A 19,677-nucleotide genomic window follows, 5' to 3' on the forward strand; every position below is an offset into this window, starting at 1 on the left:
GTTCCTTTCCTCACATTAATTGTGAGCAGCAAATCACTACTATTTTTCTTTAGAGAGTATTTGGAAATCACCTGAGAAATGCAGTGCTGTGTTGTTGGTTTGATGCTGCATTGTGACAGAACTTTGCTTTTAAGGACAGAAATCTGAGAGGCGATTGAATTATTAGGCAATTGTGCTCAGCATGAAGATAAATGTATTTAGAAAAGCTCAGCCTATTGAACTCTTGCTAATTGCTGAAGCTGGTAGCATCCAGTGCTTAGGTAAAATAAAAGCAGTATATGGCAAATCTTACTGTTAATTTTGTTTGGTTCCAGACAGTGGCCTCAGCAGGTGACACTTGGAAATTCTTAGGTTGTAGGGTAGACCAAACAATAGGGGGAAAAAAAATCTGACAAAATATTTTCATACTTTTGTCAAAGAATTCTGTGAACAAGTCAAACTCAACTCAAGAGAATAGTCACTTTTTAAACAAATCTTAAGTTTGACTTCACACAGTGTATCTTAGGAATTATAGTTTGATGAGCAATCAATCAGAACAGAGCTGGAAGGGACCTTGGAGGTCATCTAGTCCAACCCCCTCCCCCCAAAGTAGGAGACCCAGTTTGTTAACTTGCTAACAGAGGTCTTTTATCCACACTCCCCAGAGAGTGATAATTATAAGATGTTACCTGATATTAAATGTAGAGAACACAGAGATGATCTTGGAGAAACTACTTGGCATCCATTTGAAAAACATTATTTCAGTGTAGGACAATTAGAAACAAACTCAAACTAGTTCTGCCTTAACTGTCTTGAGTTAAAAAGGAGGAGGATAGAGAAAACACAGTCAGGCTTTCAGGATTCTGTTACAATAGCTAATATCAATAAAATAGAGTTCCAGTCATTCTTGTGGAGTCTGTTTTTTGACTTGGTCTCCCTTGAAGGGCTGACAAAAACATGCTTAACATCTGGGCATTTTGCAATATTGAAGGCTCAGATGCACAGGGATACTCAATATGGCCATTTGGGAAGGGGTGCCTTCAAGTCAATTTTGACTCCTGGGGACTTCTTTTCTTGGCAAGGTTTTTTTGGGAATGCTCTTTTCTACTTCCTAGAGCCAAGAGAAAGTGACTGGGCCAAAGTCACCTAGCTGTCTCTCAGTTTCTATAGTCTGGTGCCTTAACCATTACACCAAACTAGCTTTCAATATGACCAACAGCAAATACTTAGATATTGAATCTCAAGGATTTATCTCAGTCTAATGCTAATGCGGTAAATTAGTTCAGACTTAAGATTAGTGTCTTATTGCAGATAGCCAACTTGGAATGTGCAAGGGAGGGGCAGTATGTACTCATATTGATGTCTATAAATTCAATTGAGAAGAGTAGTTATGGTTAATACTCTTGGACGCCTTTTCTCACTGTTGAATGCTATTTCTACTACCCTTGAATCTGCAGCAAACTATACTGACGTGACCCTGGCTGTTGTTGATTTCTAACCTACCTATTGCCTCTCTTCTCAGTCATTGTCCAGTCACTTGACTTCCCTACAGGACAATGAGTGCAAAAGCCTAACGATTTTATTCACCCTGGATGATATTGAAATAAAGGAGATAATGCTTCTTTGAAGGATGTCAAGTTGCCCCTCTTATGGTCTTGGCTAGGGACAGGAATGGTAAGATAGATAGATAGATAGATAGATAGATAGATAGATAGATAGATAGATAGATAGATAGATAGATAGACAGACAGACAGACAGACAGAGACAGACAGACAGACAGACAGACATAAGAGGTCCTTGGTGCTCTCTGAGCTTGCTTGTTTTCTTGCAGACATTTCATTACTCTAACTAGGTAACATCATCAGTGCTAGTAAGGAGTGCTGTTTGCTGTCAGTTTATATTCTGGTGCTCTGTCAGTGTTGGTGGGGGTGGTCTTAGGGATTTTTGGTTGGGCTGTTACTAATGGCTCTTTGGCAGTTTCTTGATTGGTGTATTGCTTTACTTGATTGTTGGTCTGACCTTGGAATTAATCTATGCTGATCTGAGTGCTGATTACTGGTGGGGAGGTACTCTATTCTTTATTTAAAGACTTTAGATCTATGTATCTATTGTTGTCCTTTATGTGGCAAAATCTTGTTTGTTTGCCAATCATTGGGCAGAAGAAAGGATAAAATTGATAGGTTACTGCTGAGAAATACAGGCAGTCCTCGATTTGCAACCATTCATTTAGCAACCATTCAAAGTTACAACAGTAGTGCAAGAAATGACTTATGACTAGTCTTCACTCTTATTACTATCACAGCATCCCCATAGTCACACAGTCAGAATTTGGGTACATGGCATGTCCTTTAAACAGTTGCAGCGTTCCGGGGTCAAGTGATTGCCATTTGCAACCTTTCCAGAGGGCTTCCAAAAAGCAAAGTCAATGGGGGAATCCGGGTTCCCATAACAAATGTAATGATTTACTTAACCATGGCAAAAAATGTCATAAAATCAGGCACAACTTACTTAACAACTGCTTTGCTTAGCAGTGGAAATTCGGATCCCAACTGTTGTCATAAGTCAAGGACTATCTATAGGAAGGTCAATGAGAGAGATTTAGGAAGACTGACGCAAATGGAAAATATCCCATTTAGTTAGGAATGCTGACTTATTCGTAGAAGGTAAGATAACTTTGTTATTGGGAAAATACGTATAGGATGATAGACTATTTCATGATTTATGTTTTGGATCAGATATTCTAATTTAGCCCCACAACTATCAGCCTCATACATTCTAAGGCAGGATAGAGGGATAAAACATACTTTTGCTCATCAGTGTTTTTTTGTTATCATACTCAATAACATAATATTTAAAATTAGGTAAAGAAAATAATGTCAATTATGAACCAAATGACAGCATATGTACATTTACTTTTGAGCTATTCATGAGGTATTCCTAAATAACATTTTCAATTTTTGCAAGAACATCAAATATTTTCACACAACTAGATCAATGTATTATCTCATTTTTTTGCATAAAATGAATAGGTAAATGTTAATATATGAGTTTCTTTTCTTTCCACAATCATAGTACTTATATATACAGATGAAAATGAGATATAGTATCATGAAAGCCTTGAACACATCTTTAAATAGTATAAAGAATCCAGACCTGAAATTGAGTTAACTGAGGAAGAAACAATATTCTTTTAATATATTCTCAAACTCTCAGAAATAATGAGATCTAGAACAGACTTTCTCAACATGTGCCTGTCAGATGTGTTGGACCACATCTCTCATTGTCTGCAGCCAATCTGGTACACTGATTGAGGAAAATCAGAGTGTAGTCCTGGAGGATATTAGATGGGAGAAAGTTATACATTCTAGTCTTACACTTCAGGTTTTTTTTTGTCCAATAGCACTGGCAGGGAAAAATCCAAGTATGTATATTGTACAGCAAAATGTGTAGATAACAAAATATGCAGGAAAAAAAATACCTATAAGGCAGTTTATTCATGTTAAGCTTAGAGTATAGCCATACCTATTAGTTTCTTCATATCTAAACACAGAGTTCATGAAGGTATCAGAGAAAAACAACAACACCCTACTTTTTTTTCAATTTGGCATTATTGCACAACAATTTGCCCTGGCAATATATAAATGAGGAAAAGTTATAGATCCCAAACATTGCTAGATTTTCATCTATCATTCCATGAGAGACAAGTATTCTAATAAGTAGTTGCAAGAAGCCAAAACTCATAGTTGTAATCTTATCACCTATCTAAACTATCTAAACAATATCACTGATATTATACATAGACTTGGATCTCTTGAAAAGTCTTTATTGCTTGGAAAGATGGATGGAAAAAAAAAGATGGCCAACAGCAAGGTAAATGGTCTCAATTACTGAAGGATGAACCATTAAAAAACCTGAAGGGTCAACTTGGAGACAGATTATCTGAAGATCTGTGTAGTTGTTGAGAGCTGATATTGATTTGAGGGCACAAATCACTTTGTGCCATGGAGTTGATAGGATCTACTTTTCTCAAAACCATCAGAATACAGTTCTAAAAATTATTTTTCTATGAAGACTGCGGTTAAAAGCTCCAGGATCGACAAAGGTGGTATTTGGTATATTATAATTTACCTCCTAGAGAGCTAGAGTTTCATTATAGTGCTGTCTTGCACACAGCTTCTCTTGTAAATTTGTAAGGTTGATTCATAACAATGTAGAGAAGAGATTATAGCTATTCTTAGCAACTCATCAGATATAAACATTAGTACTTAATATTAATATATACATACTACTAACAACATAAAATGCCATTGCCTATGACTTTTTAAAGAACAGAGTGAGTGAGGGAGACAAAATAATAGTTACCAAACACATATGAGATCAGTAAAAAGGGCAAACTCCTTCTAAGTTGATCTCTTGAGAACATCTCACAACTGCCCAACTGTCAAAACAACAGAATCTTGGAATACCCAGGAGAGGCTTTCTAAGTTGCAAGTCACCGTGCATGCCAATAGCACAGATGTCTAGCCAAGATATGCTTACCTTTGTTCATATGCTTACAAGTAATGTGAAAGCTTTTTAATATGCTTGAAAGATTGCAGGAAGAAAGCATAGCTCACATCAAAGAAGAAAATATGAAGCCTCTTTTCCAGCGATCGTAACACTTCATATAAGAATATGAATAATGGATACAGAGTTCCTTACTTTGAATTTAAATGCTTGTTGTAGAATTCTGCAATCTCCAAAAGGGCATACTGATGCATTAGAGAGCTAGCTAAAAGCCTGAAAAACATCAGACAATTTTAAAGAGGCAGTTGTAGCTTTGTCATCCACATATCATGTATATGTATGGGAATCTTTCCATTGTAAAAGTTAATATGCCACCTCTAGTGAGTGGGGGATAACATTCCCCTGCCTCAATTTTGATTCATCTGGAATACATCATTAATGGCACACTTCAAAGAGCCCCATGAAATATGAGAGAGGCAACAGGCTCTATATGTTTACAAAAGATATTTCCAGAACTTAAGACCTCCAAATGGAAAAACCATCTGATGTTTTAGTTATTTGCAAGTGTGCATTAAGAGCATGTGCTAAAACACTTCTAGTTCTTTTTTGTAAACAGCTTTAATTAATTCAAAATTGTATTTCTGGCTCAGCATTTTGCACAAAGGAAAGTAAAGAGGGCCCTACCTGTTTAGTTTCTGAGCGGCTGTGTGCCGTGAGCACTGTTGTGAAACTTCAGAATGGTAGTAGGTTATTTGGCCACTAAGTTGCTGAGTTTCTGCTTTTCTTTTCTTTCCTTACCAAGTAATTTCAGTTTAGATTTGCAAGAACTATCAGGTAAAATATCAGTACATATAAACATCTACCAAAATATATTCAATTTATTTTGAGCCTGAATGAAATGGTTAATCTTTTAAAGAAGGCACAGTTTTGAGCTCAAATCACAAAACCTATCTTTTTCCACTGCCATCATCCTCCAGCTATATAATTATTTGGGTGGACATATGCATTATTTACTTTGGGAGGATTTCTTATTTTTCTGCTTCTGGGGCACAGAGGTAGATACATATCTTCTACCTGACAATAAGCTTTCAGGTCAGCTGAAGCAAGAAAGCAAGAAATACATGCCAATGTATTTTCTTTAGTAAGAAAGTCACATCTTGCAATATTTTATTATAACATTTTGTAAAGCCACAGGCAAATTTCACCTCTGTGAGTTATCTGCTTGGGTTCCAGTGTCTACAGAGAGACTAAAGTGATCAAAGCCTTCCTGGATTTAGAATTCTCTCTCTTATACATGGAAGGATGTGAGATATATCAGACATTTTCCTCACAGATCTCTGCACCATTTTTCATACATGTCCCAACTCCTTATGATAGAAAATAATTTTCCTCTACTTTGCACTTTTTTTTGTTACTTTTCTCCTTCTTGCTTTTGGTCAATAATTTAGCTTGATGAAAACTCTGTGGAATTTGGAACATTGTCCTTAGTTACATGACATTTTAATTGTTTCAACAAAGGCTCAGAGTTACCAACTATAGTTGTTTTTCCCCTTCTGATAAACTTCATCTGGGGACTTCCATGGCATTTTATTCCACCCCAGAGTTACTGCCAGATAAAGAAACAAAATCCAACTCCACAGACAAAGGAAATAAGATAACATTCCTACACCCTTCTTTCTTTTGGTACAATACAGCATTTGTGTGCTTGTTTCTGGTGGTATGCAAAAACAGGAGTAGCTTGAGGAGGAAAGAAAGATTGTAAAGGTTTCCCAGCTATTTTACAGTATTCCTCTATCCATTTGAGTGGGAAAATAAAATGCTAGCATTCTGACGATTTTGCAATTAAATGCTTGTTCTTATAGTTGTATCCATGGGATGGGCAAAGATGGAGATTAAACAATGCATGCAGGAAGAGACATGACTCAGGAACAGGATCCTGTACTTCTATGGAGGGGAAGGGGAGAGAATAATGGCTAGCTTGAGCCAGGAGAAAGGGTGAAGCAAGCATTCCCATCAATGGAAAAATGGACTATTGAGAAGGTCTGCAGAGTTGTAGAGATCAACTGTTTGTGATTTCCATTAGATCACAACCAATATTTTGTCAAAAATCAAGGCTAACACTTAGAATCCACTTAAATCCCTCCCACTGCCTGCACTCAATATAGGGCTTAAGGCATCTTTGCACAATCTGAATTCATTATGGTGGACTAGATCAGAAGTCCCCAACCTTTTGGGCACCAGGGACCAGTTCCATGGAGAGAGCTTTTTCCACAGACCAGAGGGTGTGTAGTTTTGTGTGCTGCCTGCATCTCGCGGATGGAGCTTTGCTTGTTTGTGCGGACCGGTTGCTGGCATGCCATGGCCCGGTACTGATCCACAGACTGGGGGTTGGGGACCCCTGGACTAGATGGTTTGAAATTAGTTTTTGGTTGTCGTTAGTGATATGATACTTAACCACTCTTAAATTAATGCAATATTTAGATAGCATAATAGCCCATACACTGGAGATATTCAACCTAGAGATACAAACTGTAAACCCCACATTTTGTAATAGGACAAAGATTAGATGTCTGGAAGTTCCCTAAATGATTATACAGTGATCTAATAGGAAGTTACAGTAGGGCAATTTCGAAACATGATTTCAAAGCATATTATGGTTTGAATGCCTTGTTCAACCCCAGGCTTCCTAAATGTTACTTCATCTCTAAGAATTATGCTTTTAATTTTTATCCTAACACCTAGTATTCCTTGTTATAACAGCAATTTTTATCCTGTAGTCCACAACATGATCTATCATATCCTGATTTAAAATGGCCTGCTGGTTTATTTAAATAATTGTGGTGAGAGAGATCTCTGAGAAAATGAAATGCTTCTAGTTTGCTTTGATTCATTATATGTTCTCAACATTTGTGAAGGGCTTCATAACATGATTATAACTTCCTGAATCATTTTAGTTTAATGAAAATTCCGAAGCCTCTGGTTTTGGTAAATCAGAAACTCTGGATTAGAAATCTGGCCAGGGTACTCAGATACTGTATATCATTATCTAATGTCTGAAGCATAACCTAAGGCAGGGGTCTTCAAACTTGGCCCTTTTATGACTTGAGGACTTCAACTCCCAGAATTCCTCAGCCAGGCACGCTCTGGGAATTGAAGTTCACAAGTCATAAAAGGGCCAAATTTGAAGACCCCTGGCCTGAGGCATGAATGAAAAAACCAGCAGCTGAGAAACCATAGAAAACATAATGAACTAGTCAAGTTAAGCCCCAGCTCTTGGCTGCACAGCCCAGGGACTTTTCTGTTTGAGGAGTATATTAAACAGTCACTCTCTGATCTTAAACTAGCAGAAGGTTCTTTTTCCCCTCTTGGCCACAGCAACAGAACAAAAATGTGAATGAGAGACGGGCAGGAGGAAATGGTTATGGCCTAGGCACCCAGGCAGATCCTCTGGGTACCTGGCAGGACAGCAAAAGAGAGGAGAGGAAAGAGCAGAAAGCTCCCAAAATGTATCATATCTTTAAATTAGTGAGCTCTGGGTTTGATCCCGAAGTGCTGTAAAATACTGGTTTTTCATGTACATTGCTTCCATACAGCCATTCATCAGAATAGCTACCAACCACAGTGACTTTAAAAAAAAAAAAAAAGAACGAACAAAAAAAGTATGTTATAAGAAACCATCTGGGAATATGGTCTTCTAATCTAGAGCTTTCAATATAATGCTTTGTTATTGAACTGTTAAGCAACAAACTCTTTCTTCTGGTCAATCCAAGTCAAGAGCAATTGTAGTCATTTGGCTATCCCTTACCTTTAGGTATTTCCAAATGAAATAGATGAAGGCAAATTGAAAATAATTTCTCAGTGCTTGGAAAGAGAATAGGGATTAATAAGATTAAGTCTTTTAAAAATAAGAAAAATCTAGATTAATGTGGCGTTTCCCTTTCTTGCTATTGTACTATTGTAGTCTGCAGTATTAACATGTTATTGCAGAATAAAATTGTCCCATTAATTCTATTTTGCCTGTGAGTACTGGCATCATGCACTGGCAATCATGGAGTGGGAATCCAGCATCCCTTTCTCAGGAGAGTTTTAGATCAAGTCATTGTTACAGATTCCAGTTATACCACTCACCCTATAATGCTTTGCTAACCAACATATAATCAGTTCCTAATGAAACAGGGTCACGTGTAGAATAATAGATGGCACATTTGATTCTTTAAACATTTTAAAGCTAATTCTCTACTTCAGGGGTTCTCAACCTTGGCAACTTTAAGACTTGTGGACTTCAACTCCCAGAATTCTCAGCCAGCAAAGCTGGCTGAGGAATTCTGGGAGTTGAAGTCCACAAGTCTTAAAGTTGCCAAGGTTGAGAACCCCTGCTCTACTTGCTTATATATTTGGTTTGAGAACCAGATACCATTTATATTTGCTCATAGAATAAAGGAGATTTTCAGGGAAAATGGAATACTTGTGAATATTTGTAACTGTTTAATAGTAGCACTATTTTTTTTAGCATATCAAATCCTTTTGGTGTTATTAAAAACATGTAGGGTGATAAAGACAGACTTGCTGTAGTGCTAGCCTGAATTTAGGGGAAGGACCATACACTTCTAGCATTGGAACACATACATGCTTTACAGCAGATCACCAGATGCATCTATGAGTTTCCTGATTAAAGATAGCATTTTTGAAAAGCACATTCCTGAAACTCTCAAAGGCATTGTCCCTCTATGCAGGCATTCAGAAACTAGGCAGATAAATTCAATTCTAGTTTAAGTACTACCTGACCATCATTTGCAGCACAGGATAAGTATCTCTTTCTGCTTTAGAGAAGGAGCATCGGTATTGGTTGGTATAGGATAAAAATGATTTCTTTTGTGTTTTGCAGGAAAGGACATTGATAATAAGCAGAAGACTTCTCATCCAGATGATGGAGTCATATACATCAATAAAAAGTTATCTTTTTTTCTCCCCTTCCTTCTCATTTGGAAACCATTTGTGAATGCATATCTATGGAAAAGAATAAATCTTTAAGGGTCTGCACCATCTGAGACAAAGAAACCCCAAGATTTAGATTAATTATATAAATATTGGAGGCGCTGTAGGCCATTGTCCTCTTAGGCCTGGTTTTGTGGCTGAAGGACTTCTTCAAAGATAAATGTACATAATTTTCCATGCTTATTGTCTTCCATTAGGTTTGTTGAGGTTGGTAGTCCCCTTTACATTTCATTGAGGTAATCCTGATCAGCATATATCAGAAAGCCAGTAAAAACGCTATCTGTCCAGTAAGGATCATAGAACAGCCCGTTCTGTTCTGAATAATATATCTGCAGCCACACTTCATCCTTCTGCTTTAGGGAAAGGATTGTCGATCCAGAAGCAATGTCATGGTTCCCGGTGTTGGCATCAAATGTCTTTATCCTGTACTGACCATTGTACACCAGCCCAATAGCCAAGTGTTTATTGGCCAGTGTGATATCGTAAGTGAAATAATAGACGCCGGGGATGTTGCATATAAATTTCCCACTGGAAGTGTTGTAATTTCCACCTTCATTCATGAGGACCCTGTCAAATTTGATGGGCAGTCTCTCCTTTGGGTAACTTTTAGTCACAGCAACAGAAAAAGCTGATCTGGCTTTCTTGGCCTTGCATTTGCAAGGGCCAGACATCCCAATGTCTCCCTGAGCTCCTCGGGGCCCTTTCTTTCCAGACCCCCCGCTTTTTCCAGGGGGGCCCTTGGGGCCTTTTAGACCACGGAGACCAGCTTTGCCAATGGCTCCTGGTTTTCCTTTTGATCCTGGCTGGCCTGGATTTCCCATCCTGCCTTGGGTACCTACGAGAAAACACAATCACAATGAGTAATCATACAAGGGACTCATGGGTCTTTTGAACATAGCAACCAGAGGGCCAAAATTGGTTCTGCAACCCAGGAATTTCCCACCTATTTTGAACTGCATTATTTTATGGGAACAATATCCCCATCTTTTTTGTCCTGGTCATTCTGTTAGAAAATGTGGATGAGAAAATATATTCTCTTCTAGATAGGTATTTGAAAGAAAGGAAGAAAAAAAAAGGATTCACACATCCTGTAAAGCTATAATAGAGTTTGTTTTATTCTGGGCTTGTCATGATATGTAACTATTACTGAATGGGTAAATGAAACCACTGCAGCTTCATGAACAAACCACCATTGTAAAATTCTGGCTTATTGTTCTGTGGGATTGGAATCAATATCTCTAGCACAAATTATTTTTGTAAAATCTACTACATCAGACAAGGCCAAGAAGTCATTTTTTCTTCTCTCTTTGTACTTTTATTTCTTCTTTTTATCTTATAATGAAATTTAATAAAAAATTTAAAAGTGGAATATCTCTAGCAGAAGGATACATAAGAAGCAGTAGCTGTATGCTAAACCTCCCAGTTGAATTATCGTTCATATTTGCAGTTATTACTCTCTGTTTTTATGCTAAGTAGGGGTTGGATCAGAGTTTTGGTGCAAATGGAAGGATCCTAAGTGAAATTGCATTCAACAATTTCCATTCTGAAAGGAGGTGAGGTGGGAAAACCTCTTGCCAATTCTTCTGCTTTCCATACCCTCATTGTTTTGAAAGCTCTGTCAACCTTCTGGAGAAGATTTTTTTAGGAAGAAAGTAATTGGTGAAAATCTTGTCCGCTTTCTTCTAAAAGAACAAAACTCGATGGATTTCAAAGTCCTGTCTAAGTGAGGAGCTTGTAGAAAGAGCACCATGATAATCTATGATAGCTGAAAATCGGGAGGAGTCTAGTCTTTTCAGAGAAACATTTTTTTTATTGAAAGGCATACACTTTTAATAAAGATTACATGGAATTTTGCCAACACAATTGAGTGAGAGATTGCTGAATCATCTTCAAAAGTTTTAAAGCTACTTCAGAAAGTCTCAACAAACACAAGTATTTCTAACACATTACACTTGTTCATTGATAAATGAGCTGTAATTTGCCCCACATGTAAGCTGTATTTCCATAAACATCCTGTTTTCCCCACCTCGTCCCAATTTAAATCCTATATTAAACCCATAAATCATTTGAGAGCCAGTGTAAGTGGTGATTAAGGCACCTGGCTAGAAACTGAGAGATTGTGAGTTCTAGTTCTGCCACAGGCATGAAAGCTGGCTGAGTGACTTTGGGCCAGTCAGCTCTGGTGATAAGCCAGTAGGTTAATTTCTGTTGCAATCAAAGGATCAACACTTGGTAGATCTGAAAAAAGTGGACCCTGCACTTGCAAGAAAACACTAAAATGAAAAGAAAAATCCAAATTAAATCCTTCATCAGTCTAACTGCTCTGTGCATCTGTTAAAGTGAATTATAGTTCGCAAAAATGTAGGCATTATAACATCTGTTAGTCTGAAAATGTGCAAAAAGGCTGTTTCTGATATTTGTTAGTGGTTAAGAGTCCTGTTGGCAGGAAACTTATTCTCCACCCAACCCAGAATTAGATAATTTCTATTTATAAACAAAATCAGCCAAACAGTACAATTACAGCCCAATTTGGCCTCATCATTCCAGACACAATCTTTCTCCTCTGTATCATCCCTGAGCAAGCTTAGGAGCTAGAAGAAATATTAATATCTGTGTCCTTTCAGTTTCATTTAATTTATATTGTGTTTTTTTAATGAAACATGAGCCAATCTATCTAAAACCTGCCCAACCATGTCCAACTGATAAAAAGCTCTGTTAAAATTAAAAATACAGAGTACCTAAAGAGTCTTCTTGGGTCATTTTGTCTCCCTCCTTCAAACATATACCTGGATAGACTGTTTATACTTGCTGTTTAAAGCTAAGGAGTCATCTTACCATCCTACCACACATCTCATTTCTGATGGAGATATAGAATAAACCATTTGACAATGATATCTACATTTTATTGTCTGGGGTCCCACAGTATGCTGAATATGAAATGCAAACTCATGTGTAAATAAGCCATTATGGTTTGTAAGCGGGGTTAACCTCTTGAATTAGCATGTGTGAATCCACCAATAGTTAATTGTGGATGACCTGTTATGTGGAGGACCATATCAGACTTTTCTTAATATGTCACATTGTTCCCAAAATGAGCAGGTTCAAAGCCTGTTTTGGGAAAGAGTTTCAGTGTTTTTGTTTTTTTTAATGATATGTGCCTTAAACCAGCGGTCCCCAATCTTTTTCTGGCTTTGCAGACTGGTGGTGGTGGCAGGTGAAGGTTTCCTGTGAGCGCAACTTCATTTGTGCAAATGGAACTTCATGTGCACATGTGCTCGCCTGCTGCTTGTGCAAGTAGGAGTTGTGCTCACATGGCCCGATTCTGGGCCATGGCCCAGCGGTTGAAGATCCCTACCTTATACAGCTATAAAGCTGAAAAAAGAAATATTTTGCTATTTAAACTCTACTCTCCAAAGTGCTCTAGGAAGTTTTGGGATACCATAAAAGAGTAATCTTGATGGGCTGCATGAAGTCTCTGAATAACATTTGTTTCACCTCTATCATAAGTTATGATTATGGACTTCTGAAATAATAAATTAAGATGCCATAACTAACACCTTGTTCGAATATATTTTAAAAAATGACGTTCTTCCTTAATTTGATTTAGGAGAGAGGGGTAATAGGTAAGAAGGGCTTATGAAAGAAAATGGATTTAGTACTGTAATGGCTGGTTTAGATTTCCCCATTCTTTTTGGACCCCTTCTGAGATAGAAAAGTATCTTGAAAAAGAAGCCATCTCTTACCTTCCTCCCCTGGCTGTCCTTTCTGTCCATCTTCTCCATCTCGTCCATCTTTTCCTGGAAAACCCATCCTTCCTATATTCCCAGGAGCACCCGGAGCTCCGGGAGCACCTGGAGGGCCTTGTGGTCCTAGCACGCTGCAGATTACTTGCCTGGGATTTTTCTGAATTTCTGCTCTTGCAAAGCTACTGAGAAATTGATTAGCTATACAGGGAGTAATCCAGGCAACCAGAAAAAGGAAGATCATGGTGATACCTGCAAGAAATGAAACAGAAGCAATTATGGGTACATGTTGCAAGAAGCAGCTAGGACTGGCAGGAGTACTGGCAGTGCCCCAGGGCTCTGTTCTGGGCCCAGTGCTCTTCAACATCTTCATCAACAATCTGGACGAGGGGATAGATGGGGAAATCATCAAATTTGCAGATGACACCAAGCTGGCAGGAATAGCCAACACTCCAGAAGACAGACTTAAAATACAGGAGAATCTGGACAGACCTGAACACTGGGCACTACCTAACAAAATGAAATTCAATGGTGAAAAAAGCAAGGTTCTACATTTAGGCAAGAAAAACCAAATGTACAGGTATAGTATAGGGGGTATCTTGCTCAATAGTAGTAACTGTGAGAGGGACCTCGATGTCCTAGTGGACAATCACTTAAATATGAGCCAGCAGTGTGCTGCAGCTGCCCAAAAGGCCAACACAGTGCTAGGCTGCATTAACAGAAGGATAGAATCAAGATCACGTGAAGTATTAATGCCACTTTACAAGGCCACACTTGGAATACTGCATCCAGTTTTGGTCACCACGATGTAAAAAAGATGTTGAGACTATAGAAAGAGTACAAAGAAGAGCAACAAAGATGATTAGGGGAATGGAGGCTAAAGCATATAAGGAACGGCTGCTGGAATTGGGTATGTCTAGTTTAATGAAGAGAAGGACGAGGGGGGACATGATAGGGGTATTCCAATATCACAGGGGCTGCCACAAAGAAGAGGGAGTCAAGCTATTTTCCAAAGCGCCTGAAGACAGGACAAGAAGCAATGGGTGGAAACTAATCAAGGAGAGAAGCAACCTAGAACTAAGGAGAAACTTCCTGACAGTTAGAACAATTAACCAGTGGAACAACCTGCCTCCAGAAGCTATGAATGCTCCAACACTGGAAGTTTTTAAGAAGAGACTGGACAGCCATTTGTCTGAAATGGTATAAGGTTTCCTGCCTGAGCAGGGGGTTGGACTAGATGACCTCCAAGGTCCCTTCCAACTTTATTATTATTATTATTATTATTATTATTATTATTATTATTATAGGAGTGGAACATGTCACATAATTAACAGGACAACTCGCTGCAGGACAGGAGTTACACTAATATCAAAGAAATAGTGGGACAGAATCATTGAAGAAAGGTTGCAAAAAGAGGGACAGAATGAAATGTGAATGACAAAAATTAAAATAATTTTTTATTTTAAATAATTAAGTAGAATTGTTAAATTTTCCCGCAGCCAGTTGTCCATGGTGAGTTGGCCGCAGCAAGTTGGCTGTGGCAAGTTGTCCCATTTTGCACCCAGAAGGACCCTTTTGGCACTTCAGGACTATCGGATCTATTGTGGCAGCAGCTTTTGGGTACTAGAGCCCACATAATCCGACACATGCAATGTTTACAGGAGTTAGAAGCATAGATCCACTGATGGTTGATGGAATAGTAAGCATTAATATGAAATGAAGAAATTAAAGGGAGTGGATTATGTGATTAATAATGGTCATTTCCCAGGCAATTGTTAAGTAGTAACATACAAATACACTCTCTCTATTGGATAGCTGATTTATGCAAATAGTGGGATTTTTCTTTAGCAAGACTGTTTTTTTCAAGCCACAAGGTATAAAATGGAATGCTGAAATGCTCCCCCACTTATTTCAGATTTGCACTAATTTCTTTCTTTCTTTTCCTTTGTAAAACGAGACTAACCTACCTGGCTGGTATACTGAGACTACCCCAGCATAATGCCGTGGCCAAAGTTATGGGAAAGTCTAGATTCAAATCCCTTCTCAACCACAGAGCTCATGGATGAGTTGGGGCCCTTCACTCTTTCTCATTGTCCAACCTCATAGTGTCATGATGAAGATATAAAAGTAGGGGAGATCTCAAGTATGCTTTGAGGTTTCTTAAAAAATGAAGGATGTAAATTCATAAACGAACGAAGGAAATAATAACTTGCAGAAAATAGTGGGGCACTGGTAGAAAGTAATAGCAGGTATCATATTGGATTTGTAAAGGTTCGAATAATATTATTAGGTCCTGCAATGATGTTGTCAGACAAGATACGGGGAAGGGGAAGCAGCAGAACTGGCACCTGACACAAGATCTACTTCCTTTGTTGGTATTTGTTGGTGATCTGAGTGGAACCGTCCAGTGTGTTCCCACAATTTGTGTGATTTCTGTGGAGCTGGGGAAGCTCCAGGGTAATACTCAGAGAGAGTTTTACGGTGTTTCTCTGGAGTGGCGGAGAAACATGAGTCCCCATTGGTAGGAGCTTCGGCCCTTTCTAAGCTTGGATTTTCTTCTTTCAGTTGCAGTGAGAATTATTTTCATGGCCGTGAAAGGACATCCTAGAGGGGAAGAGCAGACGACATTTCCCTTGAATCATCGAGAGGGAGTATTGACCACCGGAAGGATGAGAACGTTTTCTTAGGACATGAAAAATTTGCTTACAACTGGGAGTGACAAACTAATGATCACCAGATAGAAGAGGTCTCTGAGTGCAGATCATGGAGAAAGAGATAGAGATATATAAATGTGTGTACGTGACAGAGAAAGAGATCTCAAATTTGAAAAAAAAAAATTCACTGGAGTGTAATTTTCTGAGTCCAAGTTAAAGGGAAGAGATTTAAGTTTAAATCACAGAATATAAAATCAAACTATGACCACTTCCCACCTGTAATAACTTAAACTGGGGGAATTAGGAATGATAGAAACAGTCTGCATGTCTTCAGGGAAAGAGAGCAATGGAGATCAAACACAGTTTCTGGTGTGTTTCCTCATTGCAAATTGCTTGCTGGAGAAATGTGTTACGAATTATTTTTATATACAGAATTCCACCATCTCTCTCTGTCTCTCTGTCTCTCTGTCTCTCTGTCTCTCTGTCTCTGTCTCTCTCTCTCTCTCTCTCTCTCTCTCTCTCTCTCTTCTGAGGTTTTCCCGGGTGTTTGTATGTAGGTCTTTGGTTATTCGGGTTTTCTCCCGCATAAAATTGGAAGTGTCTTGGCGACATTTCGACAAAGTTGACTTCATCAAAACGTCACCAAGACACTTCCAATTTTACGCGGGAGAAAACCCGAATAACCAAAGATATATATATATGAATGAACCCTGGGTATATCCATATTCAAAATAAATAAATAAAAGTGAGCACCAGGGAATTCCAAACTGTATAAAGGTTTAATAAAACCGCCAAGCTTTCGTCAGCAACTGCCGACATCATCAGGGCTTAAAATGCTAGTCAGTGAGGAAGTCCTTTTATAGATTGGTCAAGGTCTGCACCCGCGTCCTAGAACTCGTCATTGGGCCTAATTAAATAAATTGTGTTCCGGTTGCAGCTGTTACATTGGCAGTTGTTCTTTTCTTGCATCTCTTGTCTGTGTGCGTAGCACCACACATTCTCCCTTCGTTGGCCTCAGAATCGGGCAGGGTATCCCCCCCAAACAAAAAAAGGGGGAATACCCTGCCCGATTCTGAGGCCAACGAGAGGAGGGATTGAGGAGTGTGTTAATGATAACAGTGCAGGGAGGGGGAGACAGCACAAGGATGACAGAGCAGAAAAATACAATGTTAGAGTGCAAAAAAGAGAGGGCGGAACAGTTAAGGCAGTCACAGGCAATCAGGAAGAGTGGCCCTGTCACGAGGGCAATGAGTAGGCAATTGGATCAGCAAGGGGATAAAAAGAACTTCCCACCCCCTAAGCCCCACTCTGAGGACGCTGGCAGAGGACCAGCGAAAGCTAAGTTGTTTTAATCTTGTATATAACTGTTTTTATTGTTTTAAATGTGAAAAATTCTCACTCAAGGCACACTGGGTCAAATTATTATATTTTGATACATGAGGCAAAGCATAAGATAATAAGATAAAAATATAAGAAAAATAATAGTCCAACATAAAAATATAAGATAATAAGGTAAAAAACATGATAGAATCAAATTTTAAACACTAGAAGGAAGCTTTCAATTAAAGAACACAAACTTGACTAACAGTTACAAAATGATGCAGAATATTGAAATATTGGAAATACTGAAGGATATTTTTAAATAATGGACTCATTATTTCATTACTATTAACAATGACAACAGAAATATCTGCCTCTATGGATAGAATGTCTCTAAAAGATGTTATGAAAGAAGAACAAATTTTATCTGAACTGAAAGTGGACTTACGGATAAAAGGCTACAAGAATGACATGGAAAAGGATTCTAGACTGGATATACAAAAGAATCTTCCCTTGAGATGGGGAGGAGAAAGAGACAGGATATGTCCATGAGCAATTAATAAATTTGGGAGATTAACAAGTTTAATGGTGAGTATATGGGGAACAAAAGCATATCAAATTTGTTGGCCAAAGGTATGGGAAAAGAAAAACTCATAGTTTTAATGGAATACATACCGTAGTTGGATTAGTTATGGAAAGTGAATCTGCTATTTTTTAACCTCTTAAAAGTTTCTTTTAGCAGTTAAAGAGGAACAGATGGATCCTATTAGAAATGAAGCTCTCCTTCATTTGTATCACAAAAGCCATGGCAAATATCTCTCTGGATATTTTTTTTTTGTTCTCTTAGTGTTACTATTTAGATACTTAAAATGAATACTTTAGTTCTGGATTAATTTTATCCCTTCCCTAGAAACAGCAAAGATTTGGGGTTTTTTTCTTTCTTTCTTTTTTGGTGTTATATCTTTATTTTAAAAACAATTTCTTGGTTCAAATCAGATAGGTTGTTTATGAGAGCGCAGAATCCAAGACAAGTCATTGGTGGAGTTCAGTGAGAGAAATGTGCAAATTAAGGACGATCTTGGCCACCTCACTTTTATTTTTTCAGTTTTAAAACTGAGCTCATCAGAATTTTACCCTTTGTCATTGATCATGTGTGACCTTATTCATGGGAGAGTCACAATTCCAGTGATTCCTTGGTAACACCTTTTTTTTTTTTTTTTTTGCATAAGGGACAGACTTTGCAACTGCAATTTTAAAACTCAGCATTTCTGCACTGTACTTTTTCTTCCCGTGTCCTATCAGTGGCATACAAACCTCAAGAAATCAACTGTTTTAAGGTGGCATGCTTACTTTAGCAGTAAATTGCTCCTACTTTTAGCTTGCATAGCCTCTGGCTGAAAGCCCTAGTTAAAAAATACTTTAATGAAGTTAAAAATAAAATGCTACTTACCAGCACCACTTTCTTCAAGCAGTGCCTGACATCCAGTTGAAATCTGCTGAATCTTAAACAGATGTCCTTCAGCAGGACCTTATCCAGTTTTGTTGGAAGTTACTGCCACAAAGCACTTCCTTTAAATGAAGCATCTGGAAAGTTTGCCTTCTCAAATAAAGTTTGTTGAAGTGGCTGCCTTGCATTTGCAACGCAGTTTCTTCTAGCAGCTTGTTTTTTTGGCTCAGCTTTGCCAGAGGCATATTTTGATTATTGTGTAATGTGTTTGAGTGTCTGCCTTGAGTCACGTGAGATAGGGAAGAAAACCTTCCACACATGTGGCTAAACACTTGGAGAAATCCCTTCCCCTGTGTCAAAGGCTTCCAAGGATCAGGAGCTGCTTGTTTTCAACACGCTACCTGGTGATGCTAGAACAATGTTTCTGTCTAAGCAACTAAGATATGTGGACTTCTCCCAGAATTCCTTGGCCAGTCCATGTCTTAAAGCTGCTAAGGTGGAGGACCATTGCCCATTACTGGTCAGCGGGTAGCCCTTAATCTAGCTCAGAAGTATTTCTAATTCTGTTCCAAACAATTTTGCCAATTTTCAACAGGTGCAGGCATCATGTATTTATTTTAAGATCAGTGATGTACTGTATTGAAAAAAATTGTGCAGATGCTCAGTGACAAATACTGTACATGTACTAAGGAAATTTTCAATTATGTTTTTGTGGCAAGATTCTGAAGGGTTCTGGAACAAAGGGAAATTGTTTAGTTTTAACTGTTGCTTTCTTGCTTTTTGTAATTGACTTTTGCACCAGAGAAATGTCATGCAAGCGTGGGAAACATGTACATGGATGCGATATACTGAAGGAGGGAATAAGGGAGTGTACAGGAATAATTGATGTCTTCTTTACGATGTAATGGCTCTGTTGTTTGATATTCATTGGCTAACAAAGTTTATAAAGCAATGCTACCAACTTTCTAAGATGTGACACTTCTGGACATAACTCTGCCAGCATTCCAGATTGTTGGCCACCCAGCTGCTTAA

At 38.2% G+C, this 19,677-nt stretch overlaps 1 protein-coding gene across 1 annotated transcript; it reads right to left on the reverse strand.

Annotated features, from left to right (window-relative positions):
* Positions 1-8,867: 8,867 nt before the first annotated feature.
* Positions 8,868-19,383, reverse strand: C1QTNF2 (C1q and TNF related 2). Its single transcript, XM_039343457.1, has 3 exons — positions 18,649-19,383; positions 13,225-13,476; positions 8,868-10,316 (listed from the first exon to the last, which is right to left on the reverse strand). The coding sequence occupies exons 2-3, from the start codon at positions 13,466-13,468 to the stop codon at positions 9,703-9,705; spliced, it is 858 nt and encodes a 285-aa protein (XP_039199391.1). The 5' UTR covers positions 13,469-13,476; positions 18,649-19,383; the 3' UTR covers positions 8,868-9,702.
* Positions 19,384-19,677: the final 294 nt, after the last annotated feature.

The sequence above is a fragment of the Crotalus tigris genome, unplaced genomic scaffold, assembly GCF_016545835.1.
Source record: "Crotalus tigris isolate CLP2741 ecotype Arizona unplaced genomic scaffold, ASM1654583v1 scf7180000017551.9496454, whole genome shotgun sequence".
Lineage (NCBI taxonomy): Eukaryota > Metazoa > Chordata > Lepidosauria > Squamata > Viperidae > Crotalus > Crotalus tigris.